General features: G+C 47.3%; 1 protein-coding gene across 1 annotated transcript; it reads right to left on the reverse strand.

The window, feature by feature from the left end:
- Positions 1–776: 776 nt before the first annotated feature.
- METRNL (meteorin like, glial cell differentiation regulator) lies at positions 777–24,987 on the reverse strand. Its single transcript, XM_036394790.2, has 4 exons — positions 24,707–24,987; positions 18,742–19,130; positions 2,372–2,431; positions 777–1,718 (listed from the first exon to the last, which is right to left on the reverse strand). Exons 1-4 carry the CDS (start codon positions 24,817–24,819, stop codon positions 1,402–1,404), a joined length of 879 nt encoding a protein of 292 aa, XP_036250683.1. The 5' UTR covers positions 24,820–24,987; the 3' UTR covers positions 777–1,401.
- Between the last annotated feature and the right edge of the window lie 1,733 nt (positions 24,988–26,720).

Below are 26,720 nucleotides of genomic sequence, written 5' to 3' on the forward strand. Positions count from 1 at the left end.
GAGGGATTTTGGTTTCACTTCAGGCCAGTGTTTTGGTACAACCCTGGGGCTTTTACCCCTGATAAGGGTCATGGGACATCTCCTTACCATCCATCTCAGAACCTCCTGCACCCAGCCAGGACCATCCCCTGAGCTGCCCTCCCCAAGTCTCAGAACCAAATTACACAAAGGAGAGGGGAGGGATCAGGTAAAAAGCAACACTGAGTAGAAACTTTTTATTTAAAGAACCTGACAGCCTAAAATAAAAGTTGGAGCAGTGGAGAATGCTGAAGAATGAACATGGGCAAGAGATTAAAATCCTTGTGAAGGCACCATCAGCGATGGAGAACAGGGAGGGGAGAGCTCTTCTGGGACAGAGCCTGCAGAGGTGGCACAGCCTGATTCAAGTGTTTATTTTCCACAGGGTGGCCTGGTCATGTCCCCCAGGACTCACAAGCATCAACAGTCACCTCATGCCAAGCTACCACACTTAAAAGTTTCAAGCTAAACATGAAGGGGCAGCCTGCCTTTGGAGCCAGTCCCAAAATAACACTGCTGGCATCAGAGAGAAGAACACTTAAAGCCTCGCCTGCACACATGTCTAAAAATCTCCAAAAATAGCTCTTGCTTCCCCTTTGAAAAAAACTGTGGTTCCCAATGCCTCACAGGAACTCTGGTTCTGCTCAGTGAAGCCACAAAATAAGCAAGCAGCCCAGAACTGATCTATGAGCACATCTGGACTAGCTGAGATCAGCCTTAAGAAGAAAGAAAAAAATAAAGATTTTAAACAGCATGTGTCAAATCCAGGGACCTTTTATTTCTCTGGAATGGAAAGAATTTGCCAGCCTGGACAAAAAATTGCAGGTGGCAATTGTACATTCTTTCAAATAAAAAAAAAACCAACACACACACATAAGAGTTTGGCTCCATAAATTTCTGTCGTAAGAAACAACTTTGAATTGTACACCAAGCTTTTTACAAAGCATCAATGTTAAGATGTTTTACCGTGCTCTATCACATTCGTGGCAATTTATACAGAATATGCCATACCAAATGCTACATCAGCTTAAGACATTTTTAAAAATTAGTATTAAAAAGATACAAAGGCATCTTGGCTTTCATTTGGGTTTTTTTTCTTTTATTAAGACCATGGGAGTTTTCTTTGTTTGTTTTCCTAAGGAAGTCACTAAAAAAATATAATAACTTAATTCATAAGGACAAGATTGGTTAAAAATCCAGCCTTTCTTGCTTGGCAGCCCTCTGAGCTCGTACCTCTGCTGCTTCCATGAGCACTGCAGGCTGTGGGGTCTCAGCCTCCAGCTCTGTCCAGCCTCAGTGACCAGGTTTGATCAGAGTTTCCACTGCAGCCAGGAAACATTCCTGGCCAAATGTTAAAAGTGATCTTCGGCCAAACAGGGGGTTTCAATCTGGGCCAATCTCACACGGGTTCAGCCCTTTGTCTTTTGCCTCTTTGTACATCCTTTGGAAGTCTTTGAAACGAGGGGCACAGCCTAACCTGGCCTCCCCAAAGTGCATACGTCCTGTGAAAAGGAAGTCTCCATCTCCTGGCTTCACCCCACACTCCAGCAAGGTCTTTATTTGTCCTCTCCAGTTCCCACTCTCCCCTGTCAGCTGAAAGACTTTGCTCTTCTGCCTGTACAGTTTGTTGACACCAACGTGAATTATGGATTCTTGCTCTTCTGCCTCGTTCGTCACGTTTTGAATGGAGCCTCTGATCACTGGAAACAGAAAAAGGTTTTAAGGATTAATTACACAAAAATGCTTTGGAAGACCCTCCAGGCCTGTGCAGCCAGGGGAACTGACTCACTACAGCAGCCCAAGTTTTGGTCCTTTGTTATTCTGAGAGTTAAGATTATCTAGTAACTTCCAGTATATATTTGCCTTTTTTATAGTTTATATTTGCAATCTGTTCAGCAAAGGGCATGCACAAATTAAATTTAAACTGAAAAATAATTACACCAGAAAAAATAGCGTTAATCATGAAGAATTCTAACAAGAAGATTTGTGCTAAATGCTCTCTGACAACCTACTTTCTGTTCTTCAACCATTACAGATCCAGCTAATGCCAATTTCCCGTTTAAAAAGGGAAGCATGGACAATTAGTGAAACTTTTGGTGTTTTGTCAAGTCGACCAACAAGAAGTAATGGCCTCTCCTAAATGCACCCAAATCCTTGACCTTCTACCATGGTTGCTGTGTCACTCTGTCCACCCTGGGGTGGTGCCAGCTGGGCAGACACTTCTGAACTCCTCAGAGCTCTCCATGTGCCCAGCACCCTCAGAGGACATTTACTGCTGGTGGAGGCTGCGGGAGTGAGGAGGGGTCTGTTGGTTTTTATTGGAGGAGAGGGGACTGGGGAGACAGGAACTCACCAAAATCACTAGTGCAGACAGCCAGGAGGACCTCAGTGTCACTGCAGGGCCGGCAGGGAGCTGCACAGGGAAGGTGACAATTAGCCAAGGACTAGACAGCAGCAAATAAATAAATCCATTTCAATAAATAAACCATTTAAACTAAACAAAAACGTGGCTGACAAACACAGCATAGGCACAATCACTCCAAAGATCTGCCTGGCATCTCTACCACCACAAGAAGTGGGGGCTAACCCTAGAGCCCCCATGAGATTTTTGTACCCAAGCAGGAATAGGGATGTCTTTACTAATCCTGCTGGGATATATTGCCTAGCAGACATTGCACACACTCACTGCACTTATGCAAAAGCTGTTTTGGTTCTGGGTGCATTGGCAGGGTGCTCTGCTGTAAATTCACTTCAGATCATGTGTCTTTTATACTCTGATGGCAAAGCCTCCCTCTTACAATTTCTATCAAGTGTTGTAGAGCCATTTAGTCATCACCACATCAAAGATCCAGGAGGTTACAGAGTGGGGGAGGCAAAGAGGGGAGGGAAAAACCCCAAGGCACGTGTTGAAGGGCGTTGAGGCAAAGCGGAAACTCGAGCCCATATCTGCTTGAGCTCAAGCAGCACAAAGACCATTTCCTGTACTGCTGGAAACATTTGGATATCTGCACTAATCTAATCAATGCAAGAATGTGGCTCCTCTTTGTACTCAGCCAGATATTGCTGAGGAGAAGGTGCTGTAGCTGCAGTACAGATGTTTCTATAACACCCTGCTGAGTTCAGGAATTTGCTTATTATTAGGATCTGCCCTTCCTGGCCATGCTCAGTGAGTCTGTCCATGGTGGCACAAGGATCAGAACCTTGTCTGTCACCTGGTGTCACCACAACACATCACCCAGGAAAATGGAAACCCTGGATCAGCACAGGCACAACTCCAGCAGAGCAGGGCTCCACTGGAGGTGACTGGACAATGAGATTCCATCACACCGCCCACCACCAAACTGAAGCCAAACCCACCCCCAAAATATTTGGTTTTTGAACCTCAACATCTGAAAACACTTAGTTTAGATTCCCAAACAGCCACAGCCTTCCTCTCCCCCACCTGCTTCCCAAAGTTGATCCATTGCACTTAAAAGTAGATTTAAGCCTGTCCATAAGATGCAGCTGGTGCCTCCGATGCTCTGCCACCCTCCTGTCAGACAGCACAAGCCACCCTCTGACACAAGACATGGCAAATCTCTTCTTTTTTCCAGGGATCCAGAAAGGCAGTGATCCAGAAAGAAGGATTATTGAACCAAATCCACCAGATTTGCTCCAGTCAGATGATTCATACACAGTGTAACACGCTGTTTAATAGGATTAAAGGAAACGTAAAATGCACATTTCTGAGCAGGGATATTTGAAGGAATAATTCAAGGAGCTTAAAAAGCTCCAAAAGAAGAGATAAGGAATAGGCAGAATATCATCTGGATCAATCACATTTCTGTAAAGTTTGAATACCTCCAAAGCTTTCAGAAACAAGGCAGCTTTCCCTGCCCTTCTTACCCCACATACTATTTCAGCTCTCTCTTTCAGAAAAGTTTGGAAAATGTGTAATATAATGAGAAATGCAGAACCAGATGAAGCCTGGACATAACTGGAGAACTGAAATAAATTCAGGCTAAAGATACTTCAAGTTTTAGACTCAAGAGATTTTGATCAGTGGGTAGAACAAATAAAGAAGCTTCATCTGACAAAGAAAATTGTAACAGAATCACAGAATCATTCAGGTTGGGAAAAAACCTCTAAGATCATTGAGTCAAACCATTAACCCAGCACTGCCATGGCCACCACTAACCCCTGTCCCCAAGTGCCACATCCACACAGGTTTTGAGCACTTCCCTGGGCAAGTCTCAGTGTGTCGGTCACTAAACATCCTACTATGGATTTGTTTCATTTATGGCACCTCCCAAATCCATCCAGGGCAAAAATCCCTCTTCCCCAGGCTCCCTCTGTCCAAATGAGGACCTGACTTAGAGGGAACTTGCACAAGTCCCACAGCACTTTCACATGGACACAAGCTCCAAAACAAAGTACAGCTGATGGACATCCTCTAAATCCACAGCTAGATTTCAGATATTTCATTCTGGAAAGACCTTGTAATAAAAAAGCATCTCAGCCTTTTTAAGTCTTGGTTTAGACCAGACACGTCTGTAGTTCATCCAGCCCCATCAGAAAATTGAAAACACCAAAATGACTAAGGCATTTCTGTTCTCCAAAGGAGTGCAACACAAGCAACAGCATTAAAGATGAAAAACAAAATGCTTTAAAAGTGGTTCCTTCCATTTAAATAGACTGACACGGTAATAAATCAAATGAACAAATCTCCATGTGTACACAGAATCAAATCATTTTAATTGTGGACCCGTAGGCAAAATCCTGCAGCCTTTTAAATACAAAAGGAAATTTAAAATGCTCAGCATTGCTCACACTGGATCATTACTTAAAACCTGCTTCAGGTCCAGCTGACTCACAGCAGTGTGGTGGCATGTGAGCTACTTTAACAACCATTCTCCACCACTCATCTCTGCAGCTCCAGACAGATGAAGACCAAAAATCCTCCTCTGTGGGACAACTCCCACATCTGCATTCACAGAGTATCAAATAGATCTTGCAAGCGGCAAAAACAAGGTATGGAAGCACAGATGGAAAGCAAGTTGTGAAGGATTACTGCTGAGGTAAATGGACCATTAAAAAGCAAATAACATCCCCTGGCTACAACCAAAGCCTGATTTCTACAAAGGCTCATAAAAGAGAATAAATCCTTAGGAGGTGGCAATGCCTACACTTTCTTTTGAACCACAGCCATGAAGGAATCTGTGTGTTTAACACAAAAGTTCGTGGCTTTAGCTGCAGTTCAGCACTCATTCCCTTTGGATTGGGCAGCAGGTGCTCTGCTCCATCCATAGGTCAAAATAACACACACACCTCAGGCTAGAACAGGAAGCATCCTTTTAACTATAAAAAAATAAATTTAAAAAAAACCAACCCCAAGAAAAGCACTTCACTCATGCACAGCAGGTGAAGATGTTCATTTTCTGGGGAACTGGGCCTGGTTACTAAACAAGGCAGCTGTGTTTGCCAGATCCTGACTCCCTGGGGATGTCTCGAGGGCTGCCCAGGTTCTAACATCCAAAAGCAAGCCTATGAGCTTGCAACAACAATATCAACGTCAGCTGCTCTAATTCCTTTAAACTCCATGAGCCAAAGAGCCTTAATTCATACAGCAGCAGGAGAGAGGTGGGAAAAAAAAAAAAAAAAGACATAGAAAAGCAACATTTTACTGAAGTCCTCTAAAGCCCAGATGCCTCTAGCTCAGCTCCAGCAGCAGTGGCATAAAGCCTGCATTGTGCACGACGGCCGCCGACTCTCCTGGGAGTGCCTTTGATGGATTTTGACAGTATCCTGACCTGGAGTAACCTGAGGCAGCCCTCTCCCTCCAACACCCAGAGCCTCCAAAGGCCTCTCTATTCACCTCCCCGCAGAGGGAGATGTAATTACATCATTCCTCACAAGCCAGCAGTCATGTCCCAGCTGCTTTGAGCGATTTGCCCTCTGAACCTGGTGTTAGTGAGGAGGACGAGGCGATGCTAACAATAGACCGCACTTGTTGGCCAACAGTTTTGTCAAACACGTTGCTGGTCCTCTCCTGGACCTCTCCACAGGGAGGCAGAAATGCTTGGTAAGAGAGAGGGATGTGCCCTGAGGAGATGCCAGCCTCAGGTGGCTCCCAGCTCTGCCAGCAGCAGGGAGCTGGGCTGTCTAGAAGGGATTTTCCCCACTATTGTGGATGATTTGAGTGCCCCTTTAGTGCTGAGTCTACACTCTGCCCAAAGAGTGGTGGGAGGTGCTGCTGGCCTGTCTCAGCTCACACACACAGCTCCAGTCCCTCCCCCTTTGATTTGTGGGCATACATCCCTTCTTTCCTTGGAAAAGAGGAGGTGAGGCTCTGGAGGGGCCATGGTGGAGGATGGCAGCTCCCTGCAGGACACATGGAACCGAGACGTGCTGGCTCTGGCTGCAGGCATCACACAAACCACATGAAGGGGCCTGGTCTTCTTTTGAAACATTTGTGTTTCAACAGCCACCCATGGGTCTGACTGACCCGACCTTACCCCAAAACCAGCTTCCAACCCACAAGAAAGAAGTTTCTTCTGCCTGTCCAGATTTTTCTCAACACACTCCACAACATCACAGCTATCAGAACCCTGCTGCAGGTCCCTACCCACCATCCCAACACTCAACAGTGAGCCCAAAAGACCTTCTCCATCCTCTGTCCCCAGAGAGGCTGTGCTGAACACCCACCCCTGAGCCAGCAGCACACACAGGAAGAGACACATTTTAAGCAGAAGTGAAAATGTAGAACACAAAGTAATTGCAGAAAACCACTTCACCGAGGAATACCCTTTGGTTTGGTGAAGAAGCGGCTGCACGCGTGCCGTGTGGTGAAGGTGTGGATGCTGGGGGAGGAAAGCACAGAGCTCTTTATCTGCTCTTCCACAGCACACATCACCCACACCTCAGTACTTCTGGATAACCCTTTGATGAGCAGTCAGGCCTTTTTAAGCATCAAGAGCTACCAAGGAGGTCCAAGCAGGGCTGAAGTGTTGTTTTCTGTTCGTTTTTCTGATTAAAACAAGAAGTCTTTTCTCTTCAAGACATTCAGATGGGTCTTGTTGCAATCCCTGTACTGCAGCACTTCCAGGCACACCCCTGTGGGGCCACAGACCCATCTCCCTCAGCCTGACAGCAGCATTAGTTCATATGGAACAAAAAAACCCACCCACACCTTTCCAATTCTTGCTGCCAGCTCTGTAACTGGCAGCTCTTGCTGGCAGCACCCAGACTGGAAAGGGCATCATAGGATGAGTCTCCTTCCTGGAAACACAGAGTGCAGACTTCCCAGAGCAGATTATAAAAATAGAGATGTGGTTTCTCCAATAATGGTGCATTTCTCTGTTGTTTCTCTGAGTCCTAAGCAAAAATTATGATGTCTCAACTGATTACTGGATCAGTGATTCAGATGAGAGACAAGAGTTTAGGGACAAACATCATATGAGCAAGAAAAAAAATAATAAATCTTGCCCTGATCCTGCTTTAACTAATTACAAAGTGAAATAAATCCTGCTAATTATTTCTTCTTAAGTATGCCTGTGCTTCCCCTCTGAAGGAGCATTTCTTCCATGAAGCAAACCTCTCACAGCTCATATCCTAGACAAAAAAAAAAAAACCTGCTTTGCAGTGGAGGTGGACAGGAATTTGATAACCACTCTGGTTTACCAGGCTGTGACTAGTCCTTTCCTTTTCTTGATACACCTCAACTTTCCTCACCACCTCAGAAAGCTCTTCCTGAGCAAGCCAAAACAACACTCAACCTCAAAACTCTCACAACCCCCACACTGAAACACCACCTAGAACTACATCAATGCAGCTGCACTGTCAGAGCATTTTGTGTTTAGAAAGAGCTGGAGCTGGGGCCAGCAGAGCTGCATCCAGCACACCTGCATTGAACACAATACCTGCAGCCACACACTGGGGGAAAACAGGGCCAGGAGACACCTAAGAGCCTCTCCACAGCTGGGCTGGAAATTACTGACACCCTGTCACAACACACAGAGGAGCTCTCTCATCACTCCTTTGTTTTACAAGGTTTTCCTGACTTTGGATGGGGTAGGATTACAGAGCTTTCTGCAAGCACTGCACTTTTTCCAGCGTGTCAGTAGGAAAACAGCAAGTCAGGGAACAAACAGGAGAGCTGGACTTGTCCTGCTCCCGGCCCTCTGGATCAATAAACCTCAGGCATGGGACCACAGAATCACAGAACAGCCTGGGACAGAAGGGACCTTAAAGATCCTCTCATTCCCACCCCCTGCCACGGGCAGGGACACCTTCCACTATCCCAGGTTGCTCCCAGCCCATCCAGCCTGGCCTGGGACACTTCCAGGGATGGAGGAGCCACAGCTTCACCAGGAACCTCCCCATCCTCAGAGCAAAGAATTTCTCTTTAGCATTAATCTCAATCTCTCCTCCTTTAGTTTAGAACCGTTACCCCTTCTTATCATTATCTGCCCATGTAAAAAGACAGTCTCCCTTTCTTTTGTTAGCCCCCTTTAAGCACTGAAAGCCACAATGAGGCTGTGCTTTGATGAATGCAAGGTTAATGCTGTGAGTAACATCATGAGAGTTTAGTGCTCTTCTGAAGGCAGAAATGTTCATCCATCCCCCTGTTTGCTAGAAAGTCAATCTGAGCCCCTGTGCTGAGCAGAACAGACAACCTGGGACAAGGATCATGGGCAAAGACACAAAACTCAAAGATTCCCTTCTTCTTGCAGCCAAGATTTGGTACAGGACAAGGTGGTGGTGGTGGAGCAGCTGAAACAACATCCTGGTGCTGCAATGGAATCCTTCCCTGAGCTCTCTGTATGAAGAAGGGACACCAGTGATTTTACCCCTCCAGAAAAGGAAGTGTCAAATCCCATTCCTTGCCTTCTAACACTCAGTTCAACTTGCCCATATGTACAAGGTTCCAGAAATAACTTGGAAAATACAGGCACTGGCCAAGAACAGTTTAAACCTGCAAATAAATTTAATGAAATGCAGATTTTGCAGGCTGTGGCATGGACTATGACAAGAGAATCGAGTCAATACCACTTCCTTCCTGCAAAGAAAGAATAAAAAAAGCATATTGTAAAACCTCACTATTAGAGATGTGATGACCTTTGTGTTCTGAGAAACGTTAGGACAAGAGATCATAAACCAGAAATTTATCTTTTCACAGAATTGTCTTCCAAGAGGGTATTAAAGTCCCTAAGTAGCAAAGATTAACTATTTATGTAAACAATGTGAGGAAGAGATTTGGTACAAGGCAAGCTCTGTTTGCAACAGTTTTCAAACTGAAATTGGCTCAGCAGGTCCAGAGCACGTAAGGATCCTTTGGGATTGATGCCTTTTTGCTGTTCCAAGATGCAGCAGCCATTCTAACAAATGAGCTGAAAGGTCAGCTAGAAACACAGCCATTTGTTTAAAATTTAAACCAAAGCAAAACAAAAGGAATGAAAAACCCACAGAGCAGTTTTTATTTAAGCAGCATTAAACATTGTTAAACTCCACCTCCATGCACGAGTTGCATCAAGCCAGGAGAAAGGATGAAAAGTGTCACAGCTTCAGGACACTCTTGCTGTTCCTCCTCTTCCTCCTCTGTGGCAAACCCCAGCACTGGGGTGGGCAGAGACAGAGCAGTGACTGGATCAGTGCCAGATCCCAGCCCAGCTCCTACACTTACCCATTGCATCACAGCTCCAGAAAAACCCTCAGTTACAGTCAAGCCTGCAAGATATTGTGTCCAAAAAGCCCCACTCAGCAGAGCAGATGTCCAGTTAAATTAAATTCCTCTCTCTGCACTTCAGCAAAGCAGAAGTGTCTCTGCAGCCACCCCAGCCCAGGTTCCTGGGCAAGCAGCACCTGTACACATCTGCTTCTTTCTTTTTTTCCTCTTCTCCCTCCCTAACTGCAATTAAAGGGAAAAGATGGCAGCAAGATAACTGCTGGGAATTCCTCCTGCTCTACAGGCACAAGACACCACTATAAAGCCATAAAAAAGCAGCTCTATTTGACTATCTCACAGAAAATCCCTCCCTCCTTCCTCAAACCTACCTCTACTGCCCAAGGGGGATTAGGAGTGGCAAGCATGAGGAGAAATGAGCTGCTGGAAGCCAGAGGTGCCTTTGGATGGTTGAGGAGCTCCTGTGATCCCCTCTGACCTGCAGCAGAGGGCTGGGGCAGAGTGTCCCTTGCTGTCCCCACAGAACATGCCAGCACTGCACCCCTGCCACACAGCACCAAAGGAAATGCTTCCCCTGACTCAAAACCCACACAGACTTAGGGCTTGGCTCATCCCCTCCCAAAATTCACTCTGGAAAGATTTCTTCTTTCTTCTAAAGAAAACATCATGCCAAAGCCTTGTAAAAGCTCACAGGGGTCAGATCCAGGAAAATGTGAAGTTATTCAGTTTTTGATGTCCTGTTGGGCTTTGTCTCTCCTAGCTAACACAGAGCTCAGCTGTCATGCAGTGCTTGCACAGCAGAAAATGAACAAGTAAGGTGTTTTTCACTCCCATGCCCCGGGGAAATTGTGCAGCCAAGCACTTCTCCCTGCCCCTGCCAGGGCTACAGGAGAGGCTGGAGCCAGCACCTACTACCAGGCTGGAGCCCTGCCAGGAACACAAATCCTTCCCTCCCTTCTCCTCCCCTTTGGTTCGGTCCATTAATGCCTCTGATGGAGCAGAGGAATAGAATTAAGAAACAAGTGGCTGGTTAAAGATAAACCCTGAGAGTGGAGTAATGACAGATCAAAGATTAAGTGAGTCTTTAAAGGAAAAAAAAGAAAGAAGCATATGTGCACTCAGCTCCACACAGGTCCTTCTCTTTCCTGTGTCTAGAAATCAAATTCTTTTTGGTACGTGGGAGAGCTCTGAAGGAACAAGGCCAGCTTTAAAACCATGTTTGTTTGATCAGTGTATTTTTGAGAAGGGTTGTGGAGGGGCTGCATCTCCACAGTGAGAGATCTTTGATGCTGTAACATTGTCCAGTTAACCTTAAAAAAAGCCACTTAAAACTTTTCATTTGTAACAGTAAAAGCTTTGAGATACATCACCTTTTCTTCCTTAAAAGCACATCCTGCTTGGTCATATCAAGCCCATTCACCAGTTCTACATAGGAACAATTATTTTCTCTCAAATTTCTGACACCCACTTGCAGATAGAAGCAATTGATGCAAAGCCAGCAGCAGTTCTGGTGGGCAGAGGGGCATCCTGTACAGACAGGAATGATCCTGGGGAGCAGACAGGGCAATGGGTGCCAGACCAGCTCTGTGTGCATTTCCCAGCACCTCTGATCACTGCAGGGCTTCAGTACAGAAAGGATAAGGGCAAATGTGGTGATGCCCATTGCAGGAGTTAATGCTCAAATCCCATAAAGGAGTCAGGAGGTGTCTGTACAACCCACACCAAAAAATCCTTCCACAAATCTGAACCAGAAAAAGGTTAACTGGACCAAGGCTGTGCTAGGGCAGCAGCTTTTCTAAGCCAGTATTAAACCTCCCAAAGTTAGACCCAACATATCACAGCTTTAGGTCCAGGATATCTTCCAAGTATCTGTGCAATATTTCAGTGAATATTTGCTGGCTTCTAGCACAGATCGAGGCGAAAGAGATTTTCTGTCCTGCAAATCAAGACTCCAACACGGGAAAGATCTGGCCCATGTTGCAGTCAGTGGGAAGGGGAATGCAGCTTCCCCGCCCTCACATCCCTTCTTTAACTGCAGCCTCAGGAATTAGCAAACTAAACAGTTCTGCAGAGCAAGCACAGAGCATTATTAAAGACTGCCAAGCAACTGGGCTGGACTGCAGCTCTGTTTGTGGGACCATCTTTGGTGGTACACAAAGGTCAGGGCAGACAGAGCCCCAGCTGCCCAGACAATACACCTGACTGCTTATTGGTTTTGACTGCCCACTGAGTTGAGAAATAAGCTAACGGCATTCGTGGCCAGTCTAGCAAAAATAAGCTATTTTCTATCCCCCTGTCCCCTGCAGCTGTGTATTTATCACTGCAGCCCCATTGTCACCTCCTCTGCCCACTGCAAAACCAGCTCCTGTCCAACATCAAAGGACAAGCAGGGCCAGAGAAGGTGCTGGCAAAGCCATTTTCTTGGGAGAAGGAGAGATTAAATTAGGGAATCCACCCAATTTTGGTGGGGGTTTTAAGTGAAGGCTTCTTAGTCCAGCATTTTTCAGACCCCAAAACATCACCCTTGCTCAGTTCCAGGTGATGTATGGGTGTGTGCATTCCCTGAGCATCAGAGCAGCACTTTGAAACCATTCCATACAGGAAAAAAAAAATAAAAAATCAAAAACTTTGTTCTCAAACTCTCCCACCCAGTCAATCATTCACCACAAACCTGAGCAATTCAGGCACATGAATAATAGGAGCAGGTTTCCAGCTTCTCAAAATTATTCCCACTCCAGGCAGTGTGAGAGAGCAGCCAGCCAGATCCAGCTCCGTGCTGCTCCATGACACGAGGGGCAGTGACAAGCCCTCAAAAACTAGCTTGAAATGTGTTCTTTGCACACTAGGGCTAGGGAATGATGGTTATATTTTCATGGTTAGTTTGTACCAAGCTTTGGATACTATGGGAAAGATAAAGTTAGTGAGGACAGGCTCCTGCAAGGAGGGGAAGCACACACACACACACACACAAAAAAACCCCAAACATTTGAAATCTTGTATCCTAGAGCAGGAGTGTCAGAAGGATCCCTTATACAGGCACTAATTGCAGTGTGTTTTGAGAACTACAATAAAGGCTGTTTTCTGGTGTTTTTCTCTTAAAACTTGTTTATGACCTTTCAGAGAAAAGTCAAACAAATCATCAAAGCTTTAGGTGCACAGGTGAGCCACCCAGCAAGGTGTGCTCAGGCTTATAGGGCAGATCCCTCAACTTGGCTGTTTATTATTCATTAGCTGTTTATTATTCATTGCCTGTTTATTATTCATTTCTCCAGAAGGCCCCAAATGAGAGGAGTGCAGCATCAACCTATTCCGTGCACTTCATGGAGTCACAGGATGGTTTGGATTGGAAAAAAACCTTAAAAACCATCAAGCTCTAACCCCTCAACCCCAAGAGTCTTAACCTGCACAGAAAACAGGGAGGGGAGAAATAAAAGCAAGGCATTTCCCTCATCTGACGGGGTGGGTTGGATCAGAGCCCACGCAGCACCCAGTGGTGCTCCCTCTCTGCCACACAGGGCAGTGCCAACACCTCAGATGGTCACAGCTACTCGGGCAGAACGTGTGCTGGGCACAAAGGTCATGGGCACTTTCAGTTGAAGTGTTCCAAGTGCTCCTTTCCATCACCTCTCCTGCCCACAGCAGCGAGGAGCTCAGCCATGGTCGCCCTGGCAAAGCGAGGGCACAGCAGGCACGGCCTCTGCTCACCAGCCTTGGCACAAAACACCTCAAGGTTTCCACTCTGACAAGAAGTGAAAAACACACCAGTGTGAGGATGGTGAAATACTGGAACAGCATGCACAGAGTAGTGGTAGATGCCCTAAACTTGGAAATATTCAAAGCCAGCTTGGGTGGGGCTCTGAGCAAAGGGTCCAGGGAAGGTGTCCCTGCACACTGCACAGGGTGCACTGTAAAGATTTCTCCCAAAATAAACCATTCTGTGATCCACCACCTGCTGCCTCAGGTTACAAAGCTAAGCACCACATCCAGCCTCCAAGAAAGAAAAAAAAAACCCTAAAGACTGGATATTTGTGAGGAAGCAGAGGAAAGCATGAGACTGGGAGCCTGCAAGGTGGAATGACAGCAGAGCCCTGGGATGATTCCTGCAGAGATAGGGCAGACTGGTGCCCCACCTCTGCCAAACACACTCTGCATTAAGGATCAGAAGTTAAGAAGGGTGCTTTACAAAGTCATTTGTCAGCAGAAACACTGGTATAGCCCAAAGACTTCTGAGCTTTCTGAATTTCTGATCTGATTTCTCAGAGCAGTGAATTAACAGCATACAGGAAATAGCTGAATACTGTAAATTACTTAACTGGATTTATCCAGTTTTGCCTTGTTTTTCAGATACCCACACTAGTGTTGTACCTCCTATGTATTCATATTCTCAGCCAGGTACCCATTAATAAAGAAAACATATAAACCAGTTAATAGCATCTGCACTAAATCTGTAGATGCCATCAAGATAAAGGAGCATTTTTGTTAAAGTTTGACTTCTTTACTACACAGAAGCAGGTGGGTAATGAAAGGGCTTTCAATATACCCCCTGAGCTCTGACAACTAAATTAAAAACACCCCCATGAGTGTGCAGTGGGAAGAGCAAACTGCACAGCTTGAACAAAGCTGGACCAGGGCTTGATGAGACACTCTTGAAACACAGACTTTAAGTAACAGAATAAAGCTCCTTTGGTGGGACAGAGAAGAGGACTCACCTTCCTCTCCAAAACTTCTGGCCAAACCTACAGATTCTTGTTTCAGATTAGTTGAGCAGAAGGTGAGGTACTCAAAAAGTAAATTATTCTCAAGGGACCTTCACAGTTTTCATAGAAATTTAAAGCGAGCAGGCTGCTGTGGTGCAAGGCAGACCTAACCCAGGCACAGCTGAGGAGCTCATGTGGGTCAGAACCTTCAGAAAGCTTGTAGGGACTACATGGCCAGACCACTTTTGCCAAAACCTCCATCTCTTTGTCAGTATGTCAGCCAGTGAATGGCTGACACTCAGTATTTTCTTCCTGCACAAGCAGAAAAGATTACAATCAACAGAATTCAACAACTCCTACAAGTTCTGCTGATTCTCCAGTGGCCTCAGGCCAAAATGTCACAGTGCCTCAGTTCTTCACTGGGGCAAACACTGAGGCTGCAGAGCACGAGCTGGAGTTAATGGGCCATCGGCGTGGATGGGAATGATAGAGGGGTGCAGCCCAAAGCCTAATCTGAAATCAAAAGCACTTTCAGTCAACCATCACTTTGGATATGAAGAGAGAACTCACCCATCCAGATGCCTGAATTGTCAAGGTGACCCTTCTCAGGGACTACTCCCATTAAATGATGTCAGGCATGTTTGCCTTCACTCCTCTTCCCATCTTAAGAGAGTACAACTCCACAGAAATGGACTTTTTTTGACTGTTACTATCACAGTAAAAAACTTCCCACACCAGATGTCAGCAACCTGAATTAAAATCTACCAGTACAGCACAAATTCCTCCTACAGTTAGGAAATTTTTGAGAGACTGTGGTAAGGCAGAGTCAGAGCCAAGAAAAGGGTTAAGTCCCCAAAATCTGGAAAATTGTTAAGACTGCCCTGTGTCATTCAACTTTTCAAAAAAAAAGAAAAAAGGGAAAGGGCAATGCAGAACCTGCATCTGTTTTCTACTGAATTATTTGCTAGACTCTGATTAAGTGGGAAAGAATGGCTGTAAACTAATAAAACTTGAGGATTTCTAATTAAACCACAGGCACCATGCCAAGCATTGTTGATTTGTTGATGCACCCTGCAATGTCAGGACTCTAAGGACACAACAGGTCATTAAAGTATTAAACAGATGACTTACACCCTTTAATCAGCGCTGGGATGCCAGGTTAGGAAGAGAGAGTAAATTCAAGGGCAGAGTACAACAATTATCACCAGGAAACAAACCCAGCATTTAGGGAAAGCAAGGAGAAGTTGTTAGCAAGTAGTTATTGCACAAGGAAAGGGCTGGATTGCTGAGCCCCACACCTGGGTCTTTCATGATAGGCATCTGAAACAGCAAGGAAATCATGCAATATTTGCAATTTTCAGCTCTCTGCCATCAGAAGAAACACTGCAGCTTCCTCCGCCCGGCACATCTCAGACCCCATCTACAACAGCATCTCACATCTTTGTCACCTCTTCACACCTACTGCCAGCTCTGCTCAACTCTGTCAAACTGCAACTGAGACACAGCAGCCTCTTCTTCCAGAGTGCAGCAGCCAAAATCACCAGCCACGCTGGTGAACAAGGGCCTGAAGTAAGGGTGGTGGGAAATGCAGAACCTTAAACCCAGTTTTCAGCTCCTTGAAGGTCAGCACTTGCCTCTGACTTGAGCCTCCTCTCCAGGGAAAAAAGTCTTCAGTGATTGTAAACTCCCCCTCCAAGTGAGCAGCTCAGCATTTAGTCTGAGGTTTCACAGGAAAGCTAGAAGCAGCTCCAGAAGAAAGGAGGTCCACAAGCTGCAAAGAGCCTCAAATATATTGCTCTGTGGAAGCCTCACAAGGCAGCTATTTGGCACTTCCCCCAGACGTACAGATATTTATAGGAAAATAAAACTGCTCATCTAAGTGAGTAGTGGAAAGAGTCATGTATGGCATTTTCATCGTGTTTTCACCCTGCACAGCCCCTCCCCAGAGTCTGGGGATCCAAAAAAAGGCAAGAGAAATAATTTAAAATACAATAGAGATCCCCAGTTTGCCCTGAAGGCTCTGCTGATGAACTATTAAAAAGCTTCTTCTAGCCAAACAAGACACTTGGAGAATGGAGCAGATTCCCCACCACATTGTTTCATAAGACAGCACTGAAATTTAACCAGTGTCTGTTACAGCTGAAAATACAGCAGTCACTGAAAAAGTGATTTAATGTGTCTATTAAAGAGGAAGGCTGTAATTGGATGCAGTCCTCAGTTTGACTTCTGAATGTCCCTGAAAAAATGCTCCCATCTGCTTTAAAAATGTCCAAGATTTTATGTGTAAAGAAAAGCATTTAGTTCTGAAAACACAGCGGTTTGTGCTGGTGAAGGATGTCAGCAGCAAGTCCTCAATGAGCAAAGCTCAGGAGAAACCCTAAGGGCAGACTAAACCCAGCAGTGATAAGCAGTGCTTCTGTCACATTATTTTACTATATGCAAAAGCAATTTCAATTCTTTTGGAAAATAAAAGAGCACAGGACTTTTCTTAGTAAGCCTAAGTGACTTCTCATTAGCCTGTCTGTGTTTCCATCCTCACAGCCTGACAGAGAAGGCAGCACCGAATCTGGGAACATTCCCCAAATAACTGATTAAACAATGTATTTAATGTCTTCTGCAATGGAATTTTACTACATAGCTGACATTCTGCACAATGTATTCATCTTTGCACAAATGATCTTACTGGGAAAGCAGCTCAGCAGAGATGCCCCACTTCATTTACAGTGATTTTGGATGTGGCAGAACAGTCTGCTTAAAATGCAGAATGCCCAATAATAAGCTGCCACTTGTGAGCATGGCAAAAGTAAAGGAAGTGACCTCAAATTTAAAATATTTGTGTTTATATTTTTTTTGTTTTAATGGCAAAGCTGCCACCTGTCAGTTCCCGAGGTTACTGCATCAGCCCTGAGCCCAGCTCTGCTCAGCTGAGTCCAGCTCAGAGCTGCACAAAAGTAAAGCCCCATCCGAGCTGGCGTGACAACATTTACCACAGGCAGGGCTGCACAAACACACAAACAGACAACCCAGAGCCTGGTGTGGAAAGGAGCCAGGGAGGGGAGAGGATGGAACAAGTTCTGCAATCACTTAGCCCACAGAAGATAGCCCTGGAAGATCCAGCTGCAGTTTAATTAGTCACAGCACTGCTTATCAAGCAGCATCTCGGGCAGAGCATGTGGCATCAGCACGGCAGAGTCTGGCCAGCATCCACAGAGCTCTTGGGCCACACAGCCTCACTGAACATCGGGTTTACCCCGGGCTGAGTCATCCCAAGCGTGCTCTGAGGACTCTTCTCGCTGCCTTCACCCAAAAGAGCAAAGGCAGCCCACATTTCAAAAGAGAAATCTGGTTGAAACAAATCCTAAACCTTGAAATCCTTGCAGTCATTTGAGATAAACTACCCTAAATCTGCAATTCCTTGGGCTATTCTGGAAACCTCCCCTCCTTGGTTTTGGAGATAAAAGCTAGAGGCAATCCTGAATTGGGTAAGATGCATGAACCAGATATCCCCCGTCTAAAGGGAATTCCCCTTTCACCCTGTCATCCTCCACAAATGCCAGTTTTTCTTCTCAAACTGTCTAATTGCTCAGCACACTTAGGTCACACCTGCAGCCATTGTTCCAAAGGCTATTTCGTACCAGACTTTACAGGCTTGTAAGATCTTTCAGTTTGTCCACTCCTCTTTCCTATAAGTTTTTCATTGGAGTAAAACTCCTCCCCACAAAACTTGTTTTTCATAATGGTTGAGAGAGAAGACAACATTGTCCTGTAAAATTATTGAGGAGCTCTGCCATGACACAGTAATGCTCAGGAGAGTGTAATAAGGAGAGCTGAGGAAGGAGCACACCATTTTCCTTGTTTGAATAAAAAAAAAACCACAACAGAAAAAGCAATAATTAGGTCAGCAAGTAGCACTACTTGCAAAGGGGAAAAAAACACCAAGGAAAAGGAGTGCCTCCTTGTTCAAATGTTTATTATTCAAAACATGCAGTGGGGTCTTAAAAACTGAGTAAAAAAGTAGTTAGAAAAGTGTTACAGCAAGGCTGGGAAGCCCAGGAGAGTTCAGTGTAGGGTAAAGCCAGCTCCTGTAATCCACCCTGCCCCTGCAAGGAGAGAATCCTGCACTGTGGCCCTCAACAAATCACTGGAGCTCAGCCCATGCCACCAACTTCCAAAACACAACAACAAACCAAAAACCAAATCAATTCTTCTGCAATCGCTCTGTTTATAAAACATGTCCTTAAAAGCACACGAAACTCACAGCCAGCCACTTTCCCACTCACTCACTCACTCACTCACTCACTCTCTCTGCCATCTGTTACACATCCAATACAGGAGGTGGGAGTTTGCCAATGCCCCAGAACTCACCAGAAGCTGTGTGCAAGTCAGCTGCTATCCCCTTGCTCATCAATTCGTACTGGAAGCCTGTAATCTTCCTGCTAATGTCCTGCTGAGGAGTGGCCTCCACAAACAGCCCCCCCTGGTCGTAGCCAAAGCAATAAACTCTGCTGGGGCTGCGCTCTCCATCTCGCACCAAGAGTTTCAGTTCTCCAGTTTTTTCCAAATAAATATTTGCTCCTGCAGAGTCTTTGAAGGGCTTTATGCAAACAGTCAAGTGTTTGTAAGAGGCAGGTGAGATATTGGGTCTCAGGTTGACTATGAGCGCTCCCGTGGGGTACATCCACTCGATGGAGCCCTCGGAGCAGCGGAGGTAGACCTGTTCAACATCCTTCCTGTGAGCCTCGTGGGTTAAGCCACTGCAGGAAGAAAGGGAGAGAGAGGAGGTTAGAGAAATGACAGAGCTAACAATGGGAATGTCAAACCTTTCAAAACACACAGCGAGAAATGCAGGAAGCCCGGGACATCACTGGGTGTGGGCCCATCCAGCTCAGCAGTGCAGGTCTCTTGCAACATTTCAGCCTTAATATTACAGGACAATTTTAAATCATCCCCCAGAAGAAAATGTCCAACCACTAGTAATAGGCTTCAAAATTAAATAGGATATAAGCACATGATCAAAAGTAATTAAATCACTACAGGCTCAGGTACTGCCCATCAGCTGAGTAAAACACGTAGGCTCTAACTCCCTTCCTGGTGGCTCAATCCAGCATGTTCTCCAGCTTCACAGATCAGACTCCACCTTTTTCCAAGTACTTTGTTCCCCTTCCAAGTCTATATTCCCAATGGATCTGAAACTGGGAGGGATGCCAAGCTCACCCTGTAAACTGCAGCGAAAGCAATGCTCTACGTGCTACCAATACCCTCTAGCCCAGCTGGGCAGCCCCAGTCCCCACACTGGGAGGTAGAAAGAGGAGAGGAGACACCTCTGTCCCTTGTCATAGCTGGGGAAGCATTGAATGTGCTGCTTTTTTTGGTAGGAACTTGTTCCTCCCTTGCTACCCAGTGTGACATTTAAGCTCAGTTTGCCATTTTCACTGATGGGCTACGAGCAGACACAGAGCTGTGTTTAGCAAGAAAGAGAACACGTGGCCATTTACTATGGCCAAAAATGAACAGCCCAACAACCATTTCACAGGGACACAGGGATGGGCACAACAGGGTCCTCCTAAGGACCCAAGTTGCCCTAAGTGAGGGCAGCTCTGAAAAACCCCTGCTGCCCATCAGTGATGCTGCATCAGGCCCACCAGCTCTCTGCCAGAGTGACTCAAAGCCCTAAAACACTGCACAGGGCAGGCACTGCAGCTGGAGGAACAAGCTGTGGGAAGCCTGATTGATTGGCTGCAGTATTTGGGTTATTAGGGAAAAATCCTTCGGGCCCAGTCTCTGTCCTGTCACAAACCTATTAAGTGAGTAGGAGCAAATGACTTCACCACCAAGCTTGTTTCTCCTCCTCCTATGCTCTAAGCACCTTTTATCCTGTGCCTGTAGAGGACAACCCAAAACCAGACTCATGGGTCTGCTTTGCAGGATTTTAGGGAAGCTTCCCAACATTCCCACTTGTGGGCAGATGAACCAAGATGAGGAAAAAAAAAATTATTTAAAAGGTTTAAGTCGGAGGTTACACAGGAAATCTGTGGCAAAAACGTATTTTAGTGTAGTGCAAGTGATGACATCAAGTCCTGGTTCCTCAGCAGAAACCTCCAAATACACAGTTCCCCATCCCAAAGACGTATTTGGGTACTGAACAGGGTCTAAATTCAAGTCAGCACTTAGAAAGTAACTACAGGCAATGTGTAAAAGGGAAAAAACCCAAACCATATGGTTTGCATTTACTGTTGACGTGACTCATTATTGTGAGTGTCGGTGTGACCTACTTGATAGAGGTTACACGAGGAAGCTCAGAAAGAAAAAAGTCATATTTAATAACAATGGAGCCTCCAAACATGTGCTTTTGAAGAATCTTGAAAGCCACATCAAGAACACAGATGAGGAGGAAAGACGGACAAGCTTTTAACCTTTAGACTCTTGCCCTCAAATTCAGTAGTACTTAACACATTCAGGAAACTTTACTTGCAAAGGGATATTTCAAGTTGACTGTAAATCCACATCTGGTCCACCAAATCAGTTTTCACCACAGCACACACATGATGCCACTCAACAGAAAACACAGAAGTCTGTTTATGTGCAAGCTGCAAATAAACAAAATTAAACAGTGTAAAAGTTTTCCTTCAGCAAAGGGGCAGAAAGTTATCCCCACACATCACTTGTCCCTGCTCAAGACATCAAAACAAGCTGCAGAGGTTTTGCAGGACTCAGACTGGCACATTCCAGCCTGAGTGCTTAAACAGAAGGAAGACACCAGGGGCAAAACTCTGAACTCATGCAGTGAAACTTCTGTTGCAAGTGATCCCAACAACACTGAGGCAGTGAATTTCTGCCAGAGGAAAAAAAAAAAAAAAAAAAAGCTTCATTAATTTTGTTCAAACATTTATGGTGTTCAAACGAAAACAGGGTGGACTCTGAAATTATCTTCTGAAAGCCAATTATATCCCACAGGCAAGAGTGATGCCATTAGACAGATACATCAAGCACGAGTACCTGCACACATTAAGCCTTATAATAAAGGATGACTCAAAAGTTAAGCAGATTTCAAAATACATGTTCACATTATTTAACAGCAACCATCATCATCCAGTAAAACCTGTCACTTTGCTTGCAGTCAGGATGACTTGTCCTCACACTGAGACTGTTAAACACCAGGTTCAGCTCTCACCCATCAGCCCCACCAGGTCCACACAGTAATGGAGACCCAGGGGCCTTTTTATTCTCCAGACTCATTGGAGTTTTGGTTTTTTTGATTTTATGGAAAGGACATAGGGCAGGTGTTTCATGGTTGCAGTGATGGATGAGCCATCCACCCATTTTAAATGTGGGCTGTTTATTGGGACTTGCTTCTATAACAAGCTACTTCTACAGCTACTTCCTCATAGCAATCCTGAATCACTGCATCTGTCTCCTTGCTCTTCTCCCTTTCTGACTTCAGCCATCTCCTTATGTTTGCCCTGAAAAACCTGTTACAATATCACTGCAGTGAGCTGCTATGCTGCAATGTGGAACAGGTGTTATTTAAAGAAAAAAGAAGCCAGAAGAATATTCACACTATCTACTTCAGTTATTTATTTATTCCATTAAAGACGTGCTGAAGAGCCCTACAAGCACCCACGTCCTCTCTGCACCCTGCAATGAACACAGGGAACTTTTGCTCCTAAATTGGAGAATTTAATAAGAGATGACAGTCTAGAGAAAATTAAGAATTCCTCAGAGCATCCACCATACCAAGAGCAAGACTGACGGACAAAAGCAGCCACATAAGAGCTGAATTCTCTGTCCTACAGTCAAACATGCCAGGCCAGCATATTCTCTCAGCCTGACACTGAAGCACTTTTGCCCAAAGCATCACGAGGTCATTGCAGCACAAAAACCTGAAGTTACAGCACAAGTAATAACTGGACACATCACAGTGAAGTTTCTGCTTTCTCCTGGACAAAGCTTTCCTGGAAGCTCTCTGACAAGCTATTTATTAAGATGCTATTATGGCTTGTACTTAAATTGCAGGTGTCAAGCTGTGCATTGCATCAGATTTCCCTGGAAGCATCCAGAGGAATCCTAGTGAAGCTCTTCATCCTGCTCAGGGGTATAAGCTCATCACTTCTCCACAAGCTAATAGGGAAAAAAACCCCATATCCAGAATGTTTTGTTTTTAAGAGTGTTGCTTTTAACATAGACATGTATCTTAAGGTGAGAAAACACTTTCAGGTTTACTACAGAAGATGACACGACTCCCAAATCCACCAGCACAAGCCAACCTATGACTCCACTGTAGGGAAAGACTATGACATTAAAGTTCATAACTTTTCCTAACAGTCAAGGTAAAAATCATCACATGACTTCAAAATATTAGATTTTGCATTAAAAATAGTTCTTTCTACCCCATATAACTCTTGGTATCCACACTGGAATATTTAATTAGTGATATTTACTGGTGCATCAAATGACTTTCTTTCCTTCTCAAGCTCTGTGTTTTTAGGACAAGTCAGATGATATTGAGTGGCCTTAGACTGCCAGCATTTCTGACAACACCTGTTTGCCACCAGTAAGGCCTAAGTCAGCCTGGGTTACTTTATCCCCTCCCAAAACTCCAGCCCACCTGAACTCCAAAACTCTCCCACAAGTGAAACCACCCAGACTGAACTTTGCTCTTCCTTCCCTGCTCATCCAACAGCTTCATCACAAAGCTGTCACCACTTCAGCTCACCAGAACAACAGCAGGTGAGTAAATCCAAGCTGGCATTTCCAGGTTCATCCCAAACCCAGGTACAAGATTTCACTCCCCCCAGCCCACACCCCTTAGCTGACACTCAAGGCATTGCTTATTCCAACCCTGCTCAGGTGACACGAGGGGTCACTGCTCGGTCTAAGAAAACAGGACAAAAATAACAGCAAAACAGGACAGAATTGCAAGGGTTTGTCACCATTCTTTCAAAATATTTGCTACAGTAGCAGGTGGTAAGGTCCAGGTAAGGAGGGCAGCTGGGAGGCTTTGGAATGCTTTGGTACAGCATTTTCAGGGGGAATTTTTGTATGTCTGTTTTGGGGGGGATTTTGATTGTGTTTTTGTTTTGGTTTGGTTTTTTGTGTAAAGAAAAATGACAAATTAGGAGTTTGCCAGAGGTTTCATCCCTATCAAGCAGGTTCATCTTCAATGAAATTCACTGTGATTAACATCAATTATCGATAAAACTCAAAAAAAAAAAAAGTGAATACAAAGCACCATATTTCAGATAGTAAGAGATTAGAAATCATGATGCTGAAAGTCAATCCAATTGTTTCCCCACTTTGAATTCTCTCTACTCCAAAACACTCCATTGATATAGGCCGGCCAAACTTTTAAATTAGAGAAAGTCACATCTGAAGAGTGCATTAGAGTTAGGAACTATTTTACTCTCCAAGTAAGTCTGACCCAGCAACACTTGCTAGTTGAGCAGAGCTGCTTTTTTAAACCTATAAAGAGGAGAGAAGGTCACAGACCCAACCACACGCGTTAAACATATTACAAGCAATTAAAGGAAAGATAATTTGGGAGATAAACACTTGAGAACTGGAGAAGTTTCTCAACCGGTGCAATTAGAATAAATCAGCAGCGCGGCCGCTGTGCCAGCCCCCGCTCCCGGAGCTCATCACCACCACCACCACCATCATCATAATCATCATCACCATCACCATCATCATCATATCCGCGGGACGAGGGAGCGGAGAGTGACCCCGGGGCTGAGCGCCAAGCGCGGAAGGGAAGGGAAGGGAAGGGAAGGGAAGGGAAGGGAAGGGAAGGGAAGGGAAGGGAAGGGAAGGGAAGGGAAGGGAAGGGAGCAGACAGGAGCCAGCAGGAGCCCCGGGGAGGGACGCGCTCCGCAGGTGCAGCGCATCCAGCGCCGCTCCGAGCCGGGGCTGCCGCGCTGCTCCCCGGGCGCGGCGCCGCCTCCGCGGAGCGAAGATGGTTGCGGGGAGAAACTTCTCTGCAGCGGACTTGGCACCGCCCTCCCTCTCCCAGCCCCCCGAACAGCGCCGAGGGGAGCCCAGCCCGCCCCGGCCCCTCAAGCCCGCCGAGGGGAGCCCAGCTCGCCCCGGCCCCTCCATCCCTCCCTGCCCAGGGCCGCTGCCCAGCGTCTCTTCGCGGTGAGCCCGCCGGGAGGGAAGGAGGGAGGCAGAGCCGCCCCCGGCCCCGGCTCTCCGCCGTCCGCCGCCCCGTTCGCGGGCTGGGCAGCACAGCGGGAAAAGTCTCCCTTTTGTGCTCGGCATCAGCATCTTCCCCCGGCGGGACGGCGATGGACGCGGCAGTCCCCGCTCCCCTCGGCCCGGGCGGGATGCCCCTCACCTCCCCTTCCAGTTGCACAGGTCGCTGGAGTACTGAGCCGCGGCGCCGCTGCCCAGCAGCAGCCGCAGCCCCAGGAGCAGCGGCAGCAGCCCGGAGACCGGGGCGCTCCGCATGGTCCCCCGGGCCGGTGCGAACGCGGTGCAGGCGGCGGGGAGCGACTGTGCAGGCACCGGGGCTCGCCTACATGGTGGGGGGAGCGCGGCAGGGCGGCGCGGCTACCCCATGCCCGGCTCCCGCATCCCGGCTCGGCGCGGCGCCGCTCGGCTCTGCCGCTCGCACCCGCTGGCTGCGGGCTCCCAGCTGAGGGGCGGGAGCGGCTCGGCCGAGGGCCGGCTCCTCCTCCCCCTTCCCCCTCCCGCCGCTCCTCCTCCGGCAAGGCCGGCGCTTGCTGCGCCGGCAAAACGCGGCGCCGGATCGGGAACAGCGGCCGCCCGCGGCTACGGCCGGTCCCGGGCTCCGCCGCTGCCCCGAGCCCCCTTGGCAGAGATCCCGGCCCGGGGTGAGAGCTCCGCTCCTGCCCCGCCCTGCTTGGGCTCCCCCGAGCTGCCCTGTGTAGGAAGGGGTGATGACGGGCAGGACCAAAGGGAAAGTTACTGAGATGCGCTCTCTGCGCTGGGGCGGCCCCCAGTGACCCGCAGCCTGTCCTGGGGGGTGCCCGCAGGGACCCGCAGCCTGTCCCCGGGGGTGCCTGCACTCTGTCCCGGGGGTGCAGCCCCGGGTGCCTACAGTGACCCGCAGTCTGTCCCCAGGGATACCCGCAGTGACCCGCAGCCTGTCCTGGGGGGTGCCCGCAGGGACCCGCAGCCTGTCCCCAGGGGTGCATCCTTGGGTGCCCGCAGGGACCCGCACCCTGTCCCCGGGGGTGCAGCCCCGGGAAACCGCAGGGACCCGCAGCCTGTCCCCGGGGGTGCCCGCAGGGACCCGCACCCTGTCCTGGGGGGTGCCCGCAGTGACCCGCAGCCTGTCCCCGGGGGTGCCTGCACTCTGTCCCGGGGGTGCAGCCCCGGGTGCCTACAGTGACCCGCAGCCTGTCCCCGGGGGCAGCCCGCAGGGACCCGCAGTCTGTCCCCAGGGATACCCGCAGTGACCAGCACCCTGTGTCCAGGGGTGCATCCTTGGGTGCCTGCAGTGACCCGCACTCTGTCCCTGGGGGTGCATCCCTGGGTGCCCGCAGTGACCCGCACCCTGTCCCCGGGATGCCCGCAGTGACCCGCACCCTGTCCCCGGGGGTGTCTGCACTCTGTCCCGGGGGTGTCTGCACTCTGTCCCCGGGGGTGTCTGCACTCTGTCCTGGGGGTGTCTGCACTCTGTCCCTGGGGGTGTCTGCACTCTGTCCCCGGGGTGCAGCCCCGGTGCCCGCCCTGCACTCGCTGCAGCAGGTGACTCAGCGTGCAGTAGGATCCCCGCCAAGGCGCGGCTCCTGGTAGATGAAGGCTGACGATTTTGCTGCAACTTTCTTGTGTCTCCACTTACCAGGAAGCACTTGGGACTCGATATTATTTGTATTACTCTTCACCACTTAATGACCACTCGGGATAACTCCTTGTGTTGTTTAATGTCCCGGGTTATTCCGCTGTTGACTTCAGATACTTAACCCTTAGTGACAGAGACCCTTAGAAGCCTTCCAGGACGTGAGGGAAGTGCAGGGGGTGAATCAGCCTAAAGCCCAAACCACCCAGGCCAAGATAAATGGGGGAAAAAAACCCCACAGATGGAGGAAGATGATCCAGCTGCACACCTATTGTGCTCTGATGTGCCAGGTGCCGCACAATTTCTTTCAAAGAAGCAACAAGAGGGTTGAGATTGATATTGTACATCCACAGATAGAAGAGGGGTTAAAATATTTCCAGATCAGCGAGTTGCTTAGTCTCCTGCTGCTCTTTCAAGAGTCTGCCATGCAGCTTTATGAAGGGCACTGATTTTGCTGGGTGAGAGTTCATGAATGAGCATTAAACATTTACACCCTGTTCACAGTTTGGTGTGTTATCCTCCTTAGTACCTGTTAAAACACCTT

Source organism: Molothrus ater, chromosome 19 (assembly GCF_012460135.2).
Source record: "Molothrus ater isolate BHLD 08-10-18 breed brown headed cowbird chromosome 19, BPBGC_Mater_1.1, whole genome shotgun sequence".
Lineage (NCBI taxonomy): Eukaryota > Metazoa > Chordata > Aves > Passeriformes > Icteridae > Molothrus > Molothrus ater.